At 40.3% G+C, this 16,325-nt stretch overlaps 1 protein-coding gene across 2 annotated transcripts in view; it reads left to right on the forward strand.

Annotated features, from left to right (window-relative positions):
* The window catches only part of LOC307038426 (NACHT, LRR and PYD domains-containing protein 3-like), a 33,204-nt gene extending 16,879 nt beyond the window's left edge, over nucleotides 1-16,325 (forward strand). Inside the window, exons 5-14 of one of the 2 annotated variants that reach the window (XM_079679811.1) lie at nucleotides 1,676-1,872; nucleotides 5,360-7,172; nucleotides 7,671-7,844; nucleotides 8,614-8,787; nucleotides 9,358-9,531; nucleotides 11,172-11,345; nucleotides 12,033-12,206; nucleotides 13,298-13,471; nucleotides 14,606-14,646; nucleotides 15,249-16,325. In XM_079679811.1, coding sequence (XP_079535937.1) covers nucleotides 1,676-1,872; nucleotides 5,360-7,172; nucleotides 7,671-7,844; nucleotides 8,614-8,787; nucleotides 9,358-9,531; nucleotides 11,172-11,345; nucleotides 12,033-12,206; nucleotides 13,298-13,471; nucleotides 14,606-14,646; nucleotides 15,249-15,250 — 3,097 coding nt within the window. In that variant the 3' untranslated portion in view covers nucleotides 15,251-16,325. The remainder of the gene's footprint in view (nucleotides 1-1,675; nucleotides 1,873-5,359; nucleotides 7,173-7,670; nucleotides 7,845-8,613; nucleotides 8,788-9,357; nucleotides 9,532-11,171; nucleotides 11,346-12,032; nucleotides 12,207-13,297; nucleotides 13,472-14,605; nucleotides 14,647-15,248) is intronic. The other variant, XM_079679812.1, reaches the window with a different exon arrangement.

The following is a 16,325-nucleotide window of genomic DNA, read 5'->3' on the forward strand; positions in this document are numbered from 1 at the left end:
CCACAGGGAACCCAAAATGTTCCCACACAGCTGATTTAAAAGAAGCAGGTGGGTCTTCTAGCTCCTTTGTGTTATCTGAAATCGCCATACTAACTTTTCTTCTTCTTCTTCTTCTTCTTCTTCTTCTTCTTCTTTTCTTTAATGGCGAATCGCTTCCACTTGGAGCATATATTGCCACCTACTGTTTAGTTATTAAATGTTCATACTAAATCCTTGTCCTCAGACCAGTGCTTTTGAGGAATTTGAAGATCAGCTTGTTTGCTTCATTTCTTGATTTACTTTCAAATATTGCCTTGAAATCCATGTCCTTGATGTTGAGTTGTTCCAGTGCAGTTTTCAGAATGAATCTTTGTCTGTTATAGTCCGGGCAGCTAAAAAATACATGATGTATTGTCTCTGGTTGTTGGCAACCATCAAAATTGCCATTTGGATGTTTTCCAATCAGATGCAGTGATGAGTTTAGTCCAGAGTGTCCCAATTTTATCCTGCTGTTGATGCTCTGCTCTCTTCTACTACTCCCCCAAGTGCTTCCTGTTCCTACTTCCCTTTGTATCTGATATAAATGTCTTCCTTTGGTGTTACTGTCCCATAGTTTTTGCCATTGTTGCTTGATAACCACTTTTGTAAAAGATTTGACTTCTGCTCTACTGATGGGTACCATAATATCAATCTGGTTTGCTTTCAAACCACATTTTGCCAGTTGATCCACTACTTCATTCCCTCTAATGCCCACATGCGCTGGAACCCACACAAATTGAACAACAATTCCCAGATGAACTAACCTAAACATGCTTTGTAAAATTGCATGTAAAATATCCTGACGACATTCTGAAGAGAAGTTGTTTATACTCTCCAGAGCTGCACTGGAGTCAGAGCAAATGACCACTCGCATTGGCTGTATTTCCTCTACCCACTGAAGTGCTAGAGAGATAGCCATCATCTCTACTGTATATACTGCAATGTGATCACTTGTACGCTTTCCCACTTTGACTTTTAACTCAGGAACATAAAATGCACAACTCGTTAGACCATTTTCTGGATTTTTGGATTTTTTATAAAGTGCCCATATTGTTCATGTAGAACAGTGTTCACATAAGCCTGTACATAACTTTTCTTCTTCTTGTATTTTGTTCTTTTTGTTGTGTTTTCTTCTTGTTCTTCATTTGTTGTTTAAGGGCGGCTGGCAAACAGCTTTTAGGCGCAATACCGCCCCCTGGATTATAAATAGTGTAATGGATACTGCCCTGAATAACAGACTTTTTTCCCACTCATAAAAAAAGGCGTATTCGTCGTGTGACTGCATGTGCCGAACCGTAACGTCCGAACCGTGACGGTCCAGGGTGAATACGGATACCGTTACACCCCTAAGATCTAATGAAATGTCATGTCATAGTCAGTTGGGAAATGAAAATCCAACGTTTTGTTACACAGGACTGTTAAAAAATGTCTACGCAAATATTTGTGTAACAAATGATAAGACCAAACTGTGTATTGTATCGGCCATCAAATATCTCCACAATAGGTTGATTACTGTGAATAACTGTAACCCCTAACCCTACCTACAACACTGGAAAAGTTATGTTGGAATATCATCTAGAATGTGGGTTTTACCCATTAGTAAAAACAGGGCCACCACTAATGAAAGGAGCTATCAAGGATGTGTTTATCTTCACAGAGTTCAGAGGAAACGTCATACTTCATTGAAGGAGCAGCTGTCCATCTGTGCTTTGTGTCAGGATGTCCTGAAGGATCCAGTCTCTGCCAGATGTGGACACTGGTTCTGCAGACAGTGCATCACCTCAGGCTGGGACCAGTCTGCTTCATCAGGAAACTCCTGTTCCCTGTGTGGAAACAGTTCCAGAACCGTACAAAGTAAGGGGTACACATGCAGCATCTTTACCGACATTTGGGCTCTGGGTGTCAAGGGTGTACAGTACCATCTCAGTTTTAGCATTTCGAACATTTGGAGATCCACACCATGAAAAAGAAAGTTGTTGTGACTTGAGAGTACATTCTCCTTACGGTAACACTTTATATTGAGCTACACAAATGAACCATCAACTAGTTGTTAATTAACATGCTTATTAGCAGTATATTGTCTCTTTATTAGTCATTATAAAACACTTATTAATGCCTTATTCTACATGACCATATTCTACAAGTAATAAGCCATTAGTTGAGAGTTTTTCCTCAGTAACCCTCTAATTAGTGCTTATTTATTGCAAGTAAGGAAGTTGTTGTACATGAGTTTTGTTCTTAATGTGCGCTGCTCAATATGGGCCTATAAAGCAGTAGTACCACAAGAATAGTAATTCTCCCATAATAACACTAAACAAATATGATCTATTCTTATCAATACATGAACGTATAAGTGTTAATTGTCTCTAAATAACTAAAAATGAGGTATTTATATCTAAGAACATGTTCCCTATTTTAAAGTGAAGTCTTGTTCATAACCAATGGAAGAAGAATTCCTTTATTGTCATCGCACCAGGTACAACGACATTTTAAAAAGCAATCCTCGCAGTGCATTTCCACATAATACGAACAAATATATATCTATATAAAGTTTAACATATTATACACACATAATCATATGCTCACACATCCATACCAACATGCATACATGCCCACACATAATTTAAATACAGTTTACAATATAAAAAACACAGGGATGATATTTGGCATCTCCGATGTCGATCAGTTAATAAAGTAATACAACTATTAAAAAGTAGTGCAGTTGCAAATTGTTTCTGTGTGTGAGCTGGTTCAGCGTTTGACGGTGTTCAGTTCTCGTATGGCTCTGGGGTAGAAACAGTTTTTCAGTCGGTTTGTCCTTGATTTAATTGACCTGTAGCGTCTACCGGAGGGCAGAAGAGCAAACACTCTCTATGGAGCAGCGGTGGAAAGACACCAGAAGCTTCTTCTCCAGGTTGTTTTTCCTGAGGATCTTTTTCACAGATGTTGTGGTGTTGATAGAACAGGATAGATCTTCAGCAATGTGTGTGCCGAGGAACCTGAAGGCAGGAACCCTTTCCACACAGTTGCCGTTGATGTACAGGGGATCTGGTGTTGTGCTGTTTTTCCTGAAGTCTATAATTAGTTATTTTGTTTTATGGAGTTCAGAACAAGGTTATCATCTGAACACCACACTGCCAGTCTCTGGATTTCATCCCTAGGCTGACTCATCTCCTCTTGGGATCAGTCCAACCACAGTTGTGTCGTCCGTGAACTTGACGATGGTGGGGTGAGTGGAGGCACAGTCATAGGTGTACATGGAGTAGAGCATGGGGCTCAGCACTAGGGTTGGAAAGGGGCGGAAAGTGCAAAATTAAACAAAAAACATGACATTTCAACAGATTTTTGATTTTTTAAGTAGAACAGAACCATTTAAAATTATGTTTTTGAACAATTATTTGTTTCATTGAAGAACGAAAAAAGGAATGTTGAGTTAAATATTACTCATCTGTGCATGTGATGGAGGAATGCACAGTGCCTGTAGGGGGTGTGGTCTCAATAGCCATCCAGTAAGCAGTGTGCTATGGCATGGATATTCAAGTGTACTTGAATGGCATCTGTTTGTTTTAGTCAAGATTATGCTAAAATATACTTTCCCCAACTATATTTAAGTTCCCTATGAAGAGCCAACCTTCGATTTTGAAAATTCCCATAAATTCCCGTTTATTTCCGTTAATTCCCATGGCAAGTTTCCATCTTAGAAAATTCCCGGAATGTTGCAACCCTACTCAGCACACAGCTTTGTGGTAAACTGGTGCTGAGTGTGAGGGTGGAGGAGAGGTGAGGGCCTATTCTCACTGTCTGGGGGCGGTTAGTTAGGAAGTCCTTAATCCATTGGCAGATGTTTGGGGAAAATCCTAGGTCAGATAGCTTGGAAACCAATCTGCCCGGGATGACTGTATTAAAGGCAGAACTGTAATCAACAAAGAGCATCCTTACATAGCTCCCCTGATGTTCAAGGTGGAACAGTGCACTGTGAAGAACAGTGGCGATGGCAAACCTCTGTCGACCTATTTGCTCTATGGATTTGGAGAGTGACAGGTTGAAGATCTTTGTGAAGACCTCCGTAAGTTGGTCTGCACACTCCTTCAACACCCTTCCCGTCACACCATCAGGGCCTGCAGCTTTCCTCAGGTTCACCGCTCTGAGCAGACCCCTCACATCATGCTCCTGCACAGTGAGGGTGTGACTGTTGGATGCTGGTGAGGTTGTTGTGTCCATCTCTACGGCATTGACCTCAAAACGAGCAAAGAAACAATTAAGTTCCTCTGCCAGTGAGGCGTAGTTGGTGATGTGCTGTATACCTTGCCACACCCGCTGTGGATCAGCTAGTAGTTTGACCCTAATTAGGTATTTATATCTAAGAATATGTTGCCTATTTTAAAGTGAAGTCTTGTTCATAACCAATAAGCTAGTAGTTTGACTCTAATTGACCTGAACAGGTTCCCTATTCTAAAGTTGCCACACTTTGCCACACTTCACACTTTGTAAATTACATTATATCACACAACTACTGAAATTAACCTCAGTAAATGAACAAAGTAGGCCCATGTTGAAATATCTGTTTTATTAATGAACCACTAAAGAGAGGTTCAGACACATACACATACCAACACATGTCAAGTTTCTCCAAGGCTGAGAACACACTATGCAGCCTGTACTTTTTAATAAAAACAGATTTTTAACAGAGTTTATGTATTTGTGATCATACTGTGTGACCTGCTTGTATGTTCTTACACAATAGGTGTACTGTTCTCTCTATGTGTTGTACTGTCTCAGTGTGAACATTGATTAAACAGCTAGCCAAACTCTTTTGAGAGCCAGGGAATAAGCAGCCATGCTCCTTTATTCACTTATTTGCAGTCCACCGACATTCAAACGGAGTGAAACTATAAAAAAAGAAGTTACAAGGCACTTAATGATCTCATACATGGAAGTGTAATATGCACAGATTAACAAATAGGACCGCTAAGTGTAAACAAGGTCAATTTATATAGCTAATGCTAGCTGTGCAATAACCAATAAGCATGTAGCCTACAGGCTAACACTAGCCTGTATGCTAACGCTAGCGTGAATGCTAACGCCAATGCTAGCGCGAATGATAACACATTTACTCATTGTGTTTAAACATCTCCAAATGTCATCACATACACACAATACATGTTACTAATCCTTACAGTGTAGTGTAAAGCTTACACTTACACTTACAGGCAGTGCTTCACCCTTTTACTCTTCAGGTTGCATAGGGAAAATTAGTAGCAGGTTCTTATTATACATCCATGGTCTACTCACATTAAGATGCTTTCTTATCATTATAAAACCCTGTTTCCTTCTCTTTCAGCAGATAGGGATCTTCAGGATGTTTTCCATGAACATAAGACCTGTCTGAGGAGGAGATGTGAATGTGTGACTGAAGGAACTGATAAAAGTAAAACCTTCCTCAACAGCATCTTCACTGAGCTCTACATCACACAAGGACAGAGTGAAGAGATTAATACCCAACATGAGGTGAGGCAGCTGGAGAGAGACTCAAAGAAAAAGCCCTTCTATGACACTCCAATCAAGTGCCAGGACATCTTTAAAGCCTTACCCGATCAACAGAAACACATTAGAGTGGTTATGACGAACGGCATCGCTGGTGTTGGAAAAACCTTCTCAGTGCAGAAGTTCACTCTGGACTGGGCCGAGGGTTTGGAAAGCAAAGATGTCAGTCTGGTGATCCCGCTCTCCTTCAGGGAGCTGAACCTGATCAAAGGTGAGCAGTACAGTCTTCTCAGGGTGCTCCATGTTTTCCATCCAACCTTACAGAAGGTCACAGCAGAGCAGCTGGCTGTCTGCAAAGTGCTGCTCATCTTTGACGGCCTGGATGAAAGCAGACTTTCTCTGGACTTCAGAAACAATGAGGTTGTGTCTGATGTCTCTCAGCAGTCCTCAGTCAACGTGCTGCTGACAAACCTCATCAGGGGGAAGCTGCTTCCCTCGGCTCTCGTCTGGATAACTTCCAGACCTGCAGCGGCCAATCAGATTCCTCCTGAGTGCGTGGACAGGGTAACAGAAGTACGAGGCTTCACTGATACCCAAACAGAGGAGTACTTTAGGAAGAGATCAACTGATGAAGACCTGTCCAGCAGAATCATCTCTCACATCAAGAGCTCCAGGAGCCTCCACATTATGTGTCTGATCCCAGTCTTCTGCTGGATCACTGCTGCAGTTCTGGACCACATGTTGACTACAGACCAGAGAGGAGAGCTGCCCCAGACCCTCACTGACATGTACTCACACTTCCTGCTGGTCCAGACCAAGAGGAAGAAGCAGAAGTATGAAGAGGGGCATGAGACGAGTCCACAGCAGCTGACGGAGGCTGACAGGGAGGTTCTTCTGAAGCTGGGGAGGCTGGCGTTTGAACATCTGGAGAAAGGAAACATCATGTTCTACCAAGAAGACCTGCAGCGCTGTGGTCTTGGTGTCACCGAGGCCTTGGTGCACTCAGGAGTTTGTACACAGATTTTCAAAAGAGAGAGTGTGATCTTCCAGAAAACAGTCTACTGCTTTGTTCATCTGAGCATTCAGGAGTTTCTGGCTGCAGTCTACATGTTCCACTGTTACACCAACAGAGACACAGAGGTACTGAAGGGCTTCCTCCAGGAACAATGGGACTATGAGACCATTGATAGTATTGATCAGGGTTACCCATCCCTGGATGTCTTCCTGGAGGGAGCCATGAAGAAATCCCTCAGAAGTAGAAATGGCCACCTGGACATGTTTGTACGCTTTCTCCACGGCCTCTCTCTGGAGTCCAACCAGAGACTCTGGAGCCTGCTGGGTCACACAGACAACAGTCCAGAAATCACCCAGAGAGCCATCAACAACCTGAAGAAGATGAGCAGTCATAAAATCTCTCCTGACAGGAGCATCAACATCTTCCACTGTCTGACAGAGATGAAGGACCACTCAGTACATCAGGAGATCACAGAGTTCCTGAAGTCAGAGAACAGATCAGAGGAGGAACTCTCTGATATCCACTGCTCAGCCCTGGCCGACATGCTGCAGATGTCAGAGGAGGTTCTGGATGAGTTGGACCTGAATAAATACAGAACATCATTGGAGGGACGACTGAGACTGTTTCCAGCTGTGAGGAACTGCAGAAAGGCTGTGTAAGTACAGATGTGATTAACTTTATAAATAGGTGTAGAAGTTTAGTTTTTCAATTAAACACTTTAACATGTTTACTGTTTAAAATATTGTTAGAGCAAAATTGAATTATCAGAGTTATTCGATTTATAATAAATGTAACATTTTACAGAATGCTTACTTCTCTGGGGGAAGGACATGTGCAGACCCAGTCAAACAAATGAAGGACTTTAGAGGCTTTGGTTCAGCTTTTATCACATCAGCATTTGATCACAACGTACAAAAGTATTTTACAGGTGTCAGTGAATACAGTCATCCTTAAATGAGAGACTCACATAACACTGGATTTGGTTTTTACCAAACAATAACTCCTCCAGGCAGACAATGCATATATCAATACTATATTAAATGCCCAAGAGCTAATGTTATTTCTGAAAATGGTTATGTAATATTTACATCAATACAACAATATCTTTCTAATGTTTACAATATCACATTTCTTAATATTTTTTTCATGACAGTTTTTCTGGCTGTGTAGTCTCAGAGACTCACTGTGAAGTCATGGCTTCAGCTCTGGAGTCTAACCCCTCCCATCTGAGAGAGCTGGACATGAGTTACAACACTGTGAAGGACTCAGGAGTGGGACAGCTGTGTTCTGGACTAAAGAGTTCAAACTGTAGACTGGAGACGCTGAGGTTAGTTCACTGACTGCAGTTCAAACCGTTTGTTTTATTTATGATTTTAAGAATTTCAATTTTTTCACATTTGTTCTGCTTTTTCAAATAGCTGAACAAAAAGCAAAAAGAGAAAATCTTTTCCATGATTCACTGAAGATGATACTGATGAGCTGTGGGATATAAATGAGGTTGTCAAAGGTCTGATGATAGAGAGTTGGAGCTTGGATTATTTGGTGTGACTGCCACCACATTTTATTTTGCAGAAACGCTGTTTGAACTTCAAAACATTCATGTCCATTAGGACATGTGTGCTATTATTCCTGACACTCATAACTCCAGAGATATTATCTATAATTAATTTAATATTGGTATATAAGTCTTCCTCTTTCTGTAGCCCTGGGGCGGCTTAGCTCAGTGGGTTTGTGCACTGATCCTTAGATCAGGTGAGTCTGGCACAATCCTTGGAAAATACACTTCACCCCAAATTGCTCCTGTGGGAATTGCAGCTTAGCATATAGCATTCACACCGAAACTTCTTCAGGAATTGCATTCTCTAGTTATATTGATTAGGATCCCCTGCGCCTTGCTGGTCTTTATTTGGTTCCCTTTCATCTTAATGTATTTTCACAAATAATATATAGAAGATTGATATTATGATGATCCTCAAGAACAGGGTAAAGCTCATTGATAAGGTCAAAGTAATGTTGAGATTCACATTTAAAACCTGAACACATCTGATGGATTATAAAAATATCTTTTTCAAAATCATGTTTTTTTCTTTATTCAGACTGAGTCTCTGCAGGTTGTCAGAGATCAGCTGTGCTTCTCTGGCCTCAGCTCTGAAGTCCAACCCCTCCCACCTGAGAGATCTGAACCTGAGTTACAACAAGCTGCAGGATTCAGGAGTGACGCTGCTGAGTGATCTTCTGGAGAGTCCAGACTGCAGACTGGAGACTCTCAGGTCAGTTCTCCATCTTTTACTTTTTTCTGTGCTGAGATTAATATGTGAGAGATGAGTTGAGACTGTCACGTGAGGCTGATTTATAGTAATCCACACTGACAACCTTAATGCTAAAGTCTATTCTCTTTTTCTGTGGTTTAGTTAATTGACCATGGCAAAGCTATGTTGATCTTCAAATTTAAATATCACAAGAAATATCATACACTGAATGATTCACTCTGAATAACCTAATTCAGAATAACACACACCTCAAAATTACACCCCATGAACACAAAACAGTACTTATGTTCACTGAGTGCATACGGTGGCAGTGAGTGTATGGTAAACATTTTGGCATGTAAAGAAGGAATGCAAGCTTTTTAAAACCTTTTAGTTTTATTATTCTTATTCTATTTATCAAATGTTTTTATATTTGGATTCCAGACTTGAGTGCACCTGAATTTCATTGTATAATGACAATAAAGTATCTATTCTATTCTAATCAGAGCTGTTTTTCATTTATTGTATCTTAAAAGTTTTTAAACAGTTTCAAGTTTTCACTGTCTGTACTCCTATATTTTCTTTATTCAGACTGAGGGACTGCAGCTTGTCAGAGATCAGCTGTGTTTCTCTGGCCTCAGCTCTGAAGTCCAAACACTCCAATCTGACAACGCTGGACCTGAAACACAACGATCTGAAGGATTCAGGAGTGAAGCAGCTGAGTGATCTTCTGGAGAGTCCAGACTGCAGACTGGAGACTCTCAAGTCAGTTCTCCATCTTTTACTTCTATGCTGAGATTAGTGAGATGAGTTGAGACTGCAGACGAAAGGCTGATGTATACTGATCCACTTTGAAAACATGAATGCTAAAGTCTATTTTCTTCTTCTGTGGTTAAGTTCATTGACCGTGGCGGAGCAATGTTGATCTTCAAATTTAAATATCACAAGAAATGTCATACACATAATTTACTCCGAATCACCTGAAATTCACATTCTCCTTTTTCTTTTAAAATATATTTTTATAAAAATACAGAAATAATTGAATATAGATTTTTGTTAAAAATAAAAAAACACTAAGAAATATATTTAGTATTTGCTTTCCACCAAAATGTTTATGAAGCTACATGATGCTTATACTTAATAATTAATTTAAACTGAAGTTTCTTTGATTTTATGACTCCACTATTCCTAAAATAAATCTTCTGGATGTCTTTTGTTCAGATTTCTTCACAATTCATCCTTCCACATTTGGCATTTTGAGTTGAATTGGTTTGAGTGGGTTTGTGTAGATGGAGCAATTTTTAGGATGTGAAGTTACCACTTGTGTTTGTCCTTTATATTAATCAGAGCTGTTTTTCATTGTTTATATCTTAAAGTTTTAAACAATTTTGAGTTTTCACTTTCTTAACTCTTACATTCTCATCTTCTCCAGCACTAAACAAATTATTGAACCTTTAATTATTTCAATCAATCAATCAATGTTTATTTATATAGCCCAATATCACAAATGTTACATTTGTTTCAGTGGACTTCACAGTTTGTACAGAATACCAGTAAGACAATACGACATCCAATTAAATCAAGAGCATTGCTTTCTAAACTTACATCATGTTTTCTTTCTGCTCCGGCAGTGGCTCAGTCAGTCGGGGCTTGGACTGTGAGCTGTAGGGTTGCCGGCATAGGCTGATTTTGCGGATAGGGCATTGCCCCCCCTGGCTGAAATGTGTTACAGCATTACTACGTCGAAAACTGTTCCAATACAAATATTTTGTATATCAATATTTTAATAAGGTAGCACACTGGTTAATAATATTGTAGCGTGTTCAAGTAACCAAGGGATGTAGTAGTTATCAAATAAGTATAAGATGTGCACATTTATGATACGTTTTACAGTTATGTAATGCACTGTTGTTGGGGGGAGAGACCGCCCCTTCCATATGAGGAAGTGTGTACGGCGGGCATGGAAAAGTCATACTCAGTGCGGTGAACGCTGGCTTTATTGCTACTGTATCCGTAGCACCCCACGCAATAGTTGGGACTGTGTACTGACGTCAGTAAAAAAGGTTTGTCCCCCCCAAGCACAAATGTCAAACCCCGCCTTTGGTTGCCGGTGTCAAGTCCCCATCCAGCCCTTGAAATTGAATGTGGACTGCTACTTGGAGAGGTCCCAGTTCACCTCCTGCCCTGCCATGGTGCCCTTGAGCAAGGCTCCGGACACCCCCCTTCCCCCCTCACTCCCATTGCTCCCCGGGCGCTGTGCAATAGCTGCCCACTGCTCCTAGTACTAGACTCCTGGTACTAGGATGGGTTCAAAGCAGAGAACAGATGTCCCTGTGTGCTGTGTGCTCTGCATGTGAGACCATTACAGAGGGGTTCATCCTCTGATTTGCTTCTATTTTATTCAGACTAAGGGACTGCAGGTTGTCAGAGATCAGCTGTGCTTCTCTGGCCTCAGCTCTGAAGTCCAAACACTCCCATCTGAGAAAGCTGGACCTGAAAGACAATAAGCTGCAGGATTCAGGAGTGAAGCAGCTGTGTGTCCTTCTGGAGAGTCCAGACTGCAGACTGGAGACTCTCAGGTCAGTTCTCCGTACTGTATTTTACTTCGATGCTAAGATTAGTTTGTGAGAGTTGTTTTGACACTTTGCTGCAGAGTCTGATGTTAGCAATAATGATCTTTACATTTAAATATAACATGGAATATCATACACCGCATGATTTCCTCTGAATCACCTGAAATGTACAATCTCCTTATTTATTTTTAAACAAATTATATAAAAATACAGAAACATTGAATATAGATTTTTATTAAAACTATCAAATACCAACAAATACATTTGTTGCTTTTTCCAATATTGTTATGAAGCTATTTGATACTTATACTGAATAATTAGTTTACATTAAATATGCTTTGATTTTATGAATCCACTGCTCCTAAAATAAATATTCTAGATGTTTGTTATTCACATTACTTTAAAATTCACCCTAAAATATTTGAAAACATTTTGATTTGGATTTGAATATGTTTCTGTTAGTATTGTTTAGAATGGAAAGTTACCGCTTTTATATTACATGGATTAAAGTAGTGTCATATATAAAATAATAAGAGCTCTTGTTTTGTGTCAAACTGTTTTTAAACATTTTCGAGTTTTCACTTTCTAAACTCCTACATTCTCAACTTCTTCTGCTCTAAACAAATGATTAAACCTTGAAATATTTTCTATCAAGAACATTGTTTTCTGAAGTCATGTTTTTTCTTTATTCAGACTGAGTGGCTGCAGTTTGTCAGAGATCAGCTTTGCTTCTCTGGCCTCAGCTCTGAAGTCCAACCGCTCCCCTCTTAAAGATCTGAACCTGAGTCAGAACAATCTGCAGGATTCAGGAGTGAAGCAGCTGAGTGATCTTCTGGAGAGTCCACACTGCAGATTGGAGACTCTCAGGTCAGTTCTCCATCTTTTACTTCTGTGCTGAGATTAATATGTGAGGGATGAGTTGACTGAGCTGCAGCAATCAGGCTGATATTATACTGATCCACTCTGACAACCTTAATGCTAAAGTCTATTTTCTTCTTCTGTGGTTTGGTTCATTGATCGTGGCAAAGCTATGCTGATCTTCACATTTCAGAGAGTTGCTCAAATGAAGCAAAGCTGTGGTTAATAAAAAGATCCTTAAAACATGTGATACCTCTCCTCTGCCTTTCAAGAAACCCCAAAGTCAGATGCAGAAAGTTGAAAAGATGGATGGATAGAACAGGACTTAAAAGAAAGGCACCATGGATGTCGAGGTGTTTTCTGAACTGAGCCCATACCCTCACTGTGTGTCTAGCAACCAGATTACAACTCAAGTTATTTGGAGGGAGAGGGAGTGAACATTTGAGCAACGCTAAGATAGAGAGTTCTTTGAAGGAGCTCTACTCCATCGCCACCCAAGACGGACAGTCGGCTTGATTGTGGAAATTAGACCAAAAGGTAATACAACGCATGTTGGCTGCCCAATAGTACAAACGACAATTAAGAAATGCATGGGGTTCCTCTGAGCCTCAGCCAGACTCTAAGGTCTCATGGAAGAAGACGCAAGGCACGACCAACCAGAGCTCGGGGTTCTGCATCAGGATTCCTAGCAGTCCGAGCACCTGACCCGGTTCTAGGCCTTCGTGTCCTGTCAGGTTCATCCCCCGTGTCCTTTCACCACTGCCTGTTTCCCATAAGCCCCCTCATTCCTGGTGGTCTGCCCCAGATTCCATGCACATTTTTGGGGGGATTTAATACTCCACTATTCCTAAAATATATATTCAGGATGTCTTTTGTTCACATTCCTTTACAATTCCACCTGATATATTTCACATTTTTTAAACTTTAGGATTTATGATGTCTGGGGGTTTGTGTATATGGAGCAGCGTTTAGGATGTGAAATCACCACTTTTTGTTGTCCTTTAAATTAGTGAAAGGTGTTTTAACCATTATTACAACTTGAATTATTTCTAGCAAGAGCATTGTTTTCTAAAGTTACATCATGTTTTTTCTTTATTCAGACTGAGTCTCTGCGGGTTGTCAGAGATCAGCTGTGCTTCTCTGGCCTCAGCTTTGAAGTCCAAACACTCCCATCTGAGAAAGCTGGACCTGAAATACAATAAGCTGCAGGATTCAGGAGTGAAGCTGCTGAGTGATCTTCTGGAGAGTCCAGACTGTAGACTGGAGACTCTCAGGTCAGTTCTCCATATTTAACTTCTTTGCTAAGATTAATATGTGAGAGATGTGTTGACTGAGCTGAAGGGGCTGATATCATACTGATCCACTCTGACAACCTTAATGCTGAAGTTTATTTTCTCCTTCTGTTTTGTAAAGACCTACGAACAAGAGTAATGTGATCCACATTCTTAGTGTTAGTGAGTTCTAGCGCAGAAGTGTTCTGAATGAGCCTTAGTTGTCAAATGGACTTTTCAGTGAGACATGTAAAGACAGTGGTCGAGTCTACTAAAGATGCATGCATGGACAGGTTTTGGCCAAATCCTGCTGAGACATAAAGTAAGTAATTGAATAATAGATATATTCTTAAGGTGATAACAGGCCGACTTTGTAATTGTCTTAATTTCACTCTTGAGATATATGTATATGAATACACCTAGATTTCTGTCCTTTTCTGTGGGTTATAACAATGCTGATTGGAGCTTAGCACTTACATTTAATTCCTTCCTCATTGGCTGAATGATTACATCAGTTTATTCTTTGTTGAAGAAAGTTTTAATATTTCCAATCATTGATCTGTCAATGCTGTGTCATCTGCAAACTGATAATAACTTTTTTGTTGTTTTCAATTAACTAAGCCAGTCTTGTATTTAAGCATGAAGATGTTAAACAATAGAGGCCCCAGGATGGAGCCCTCAGGAACTCCGCATTTCAAATGTGTACGCTTAGATATGTAATTACCTATAGAAACAAAACAAAGTTGTCACTGTGCTTCAAGTAAGATTGAAACCAATTTAGTATTATGACAGAAAGTCTATCTATCTGTCTTTCCAGTTGGTCTAGTAAAATGTAAAATGTATAAATACCAACAGTGTCAAAACAGCACTGAGATATCAAGAGTGAGATTCTGCTAATATTTGTTTTTAACTCCATGTCATTTAAGATCTTAACAAGGGCAGGCTCAGTGCTGTGGTTTGGTCAATACCTGATTGACAGAAACATTATCACATAAGCTGTTTATGCAAAACAACATTTGAGAAAGAAAGCAACTGTCTAACAGAAAGGACTTTACAGAAAAGCTAAAAAAGATAGTCTGTTTGGTTTTCCCATGATATATTTTTCTTTTAGATTTATGACTATTTATTTCCCTGCAGGATCAATGACGAGTGGATTACTGCTGAGAAACAGAGGATCTGTAAGTATTAGAAGAATCTAAAAGTTACATGGTCAAAATGTGGCATACAACTGGATAAAAAGTCCTCTTATAACATCTTCTGGCAAAATGACACATCAACGGAGCTGATCCAGATTTGCGTCCGATATGATGTAATATTGGAAATGTGGGCTGGCTTTACGCCCACGGCCCTATCAGTAACATCGCTAGCAGAAACAATGTGCAATTGGAAGTAATATGGTCTTTGTTTACATTAGCAGGCATCGCTAACACTCAGAGCTAACTGGAGAGAGCATGTGTAAAAAAGCAGGAAATAAAAAGGAACTCACCTTGTGGTAAACCGGATAGAGAAAAAGCATTTGAGCTCCATACTGTTTCAGAAATAATCCTTGATGTGGTTTTGAACATGATATGGTGTTTCATCACGGCAGCATTTAGCAGAGTATCTGCAGGCAGAGAGGAGACCTCACTGCCTTGTCGTGCTCAAAAGGGGGCGGGGCCAGCAGCTACAGACACAGAATCAGCACTTCTCTAACAGGCCTTCTTCACAGTTATTTGTAAGATATTTGTTTAAAGTGGTTGTTGGTTGTATTACAAAAGTATGTTCGCTCTTTTTATTCCAGGACCGAGATTGGAAAATTGCCCGACTAGTGTGCAACCTCACTCAGTTCTCCCACACTACGCCACCCTCTGCTCCCTTCAGTTGCTAATGCCAATATTGGTGTCAAGAGACTGGTACTGGCCTATCATGACAGGAGACAAATCTACACATCTTCCGTTGCTGACTGCATACTGAAGTATTATTTGAATTATTTGAAGGATTAAAGTAACGTGTTATGGCAGGAAAGTTCAATCTGGTATATTCATTTTAATGTCACCTTATATAGAATGTGTGTTAAACTTGTGATTTCTGCATTGAGTGACTTCTGCCTAGCACATACCAAGAAGAGGCCCCTAGGGTCTCTCTGTTCATTATCAATAGTCGTTGCAATTAACAGGGGAATTCCCAGATACATTTTCAGATAATGTAGTTAAAGTCTTGTAGAATTAATGATTTATCTCCTACACATCCTGCAGGCCTTGAGACTTGGGTCACCCAGCAGTAAACGAGATAAAGGTCCTTTTGAGCTTATCAATAAAATGTATTCATTCCTAGTAAGCTAACTTTGGGGTGAAGGGAAGTTCAGGGAAGCCATTAAGCCACAAGAACAATTAACTTCTGTTAAAGATACATGATAGGAGGTTTGTGTGTGTTGAAGATGTTTAGGGGGAATGAGTATGTGTCCTGTCAAAGAGTCCTCTGTCATGACTCCAAATCATTGATTGGGGGATCTGCCTGAGGGCAGAGGGACAAACACACACACACACACATATACTGTGAAGCAACAGATAGAATCAACAACTGCGGACTTACTACCTGGGGTCCCGCCCAGAAGGGAAACCGACCAATGGAACACGGCCAACTCACTGGCTAGCTCACTCAGAAGTGAACTCGCCAATAAGAAATAGCTAGGGAAGAGCAAGCGATAAAACTCCTCCCCACCTGTGTATAAATGTTGTGATCATTTTGAAGATCGGCGCTCTTGTTTTTGACTTGCCGTTCCTGAGACGTGTCTCACACGGTGGTAGAAACTGAGCCCGGAGTACTCTGCAGAGTGCTTCGTGATTAGGTGATTGGGTGATGTATTGTATGTTTTTGC

Source organism: Notothenia rossii (genome assembly GCF_949606895.1).
Source record: "Notothenia rossii genome assembly, chromosome: 5".
In the NCBI taxonomy this organism is placed as follows: Eukaryota; Metazoa; Chordata; class Actinopteri; order Perciformes; family Nototheniidae; genus Notothenia; species Notothenia rossii.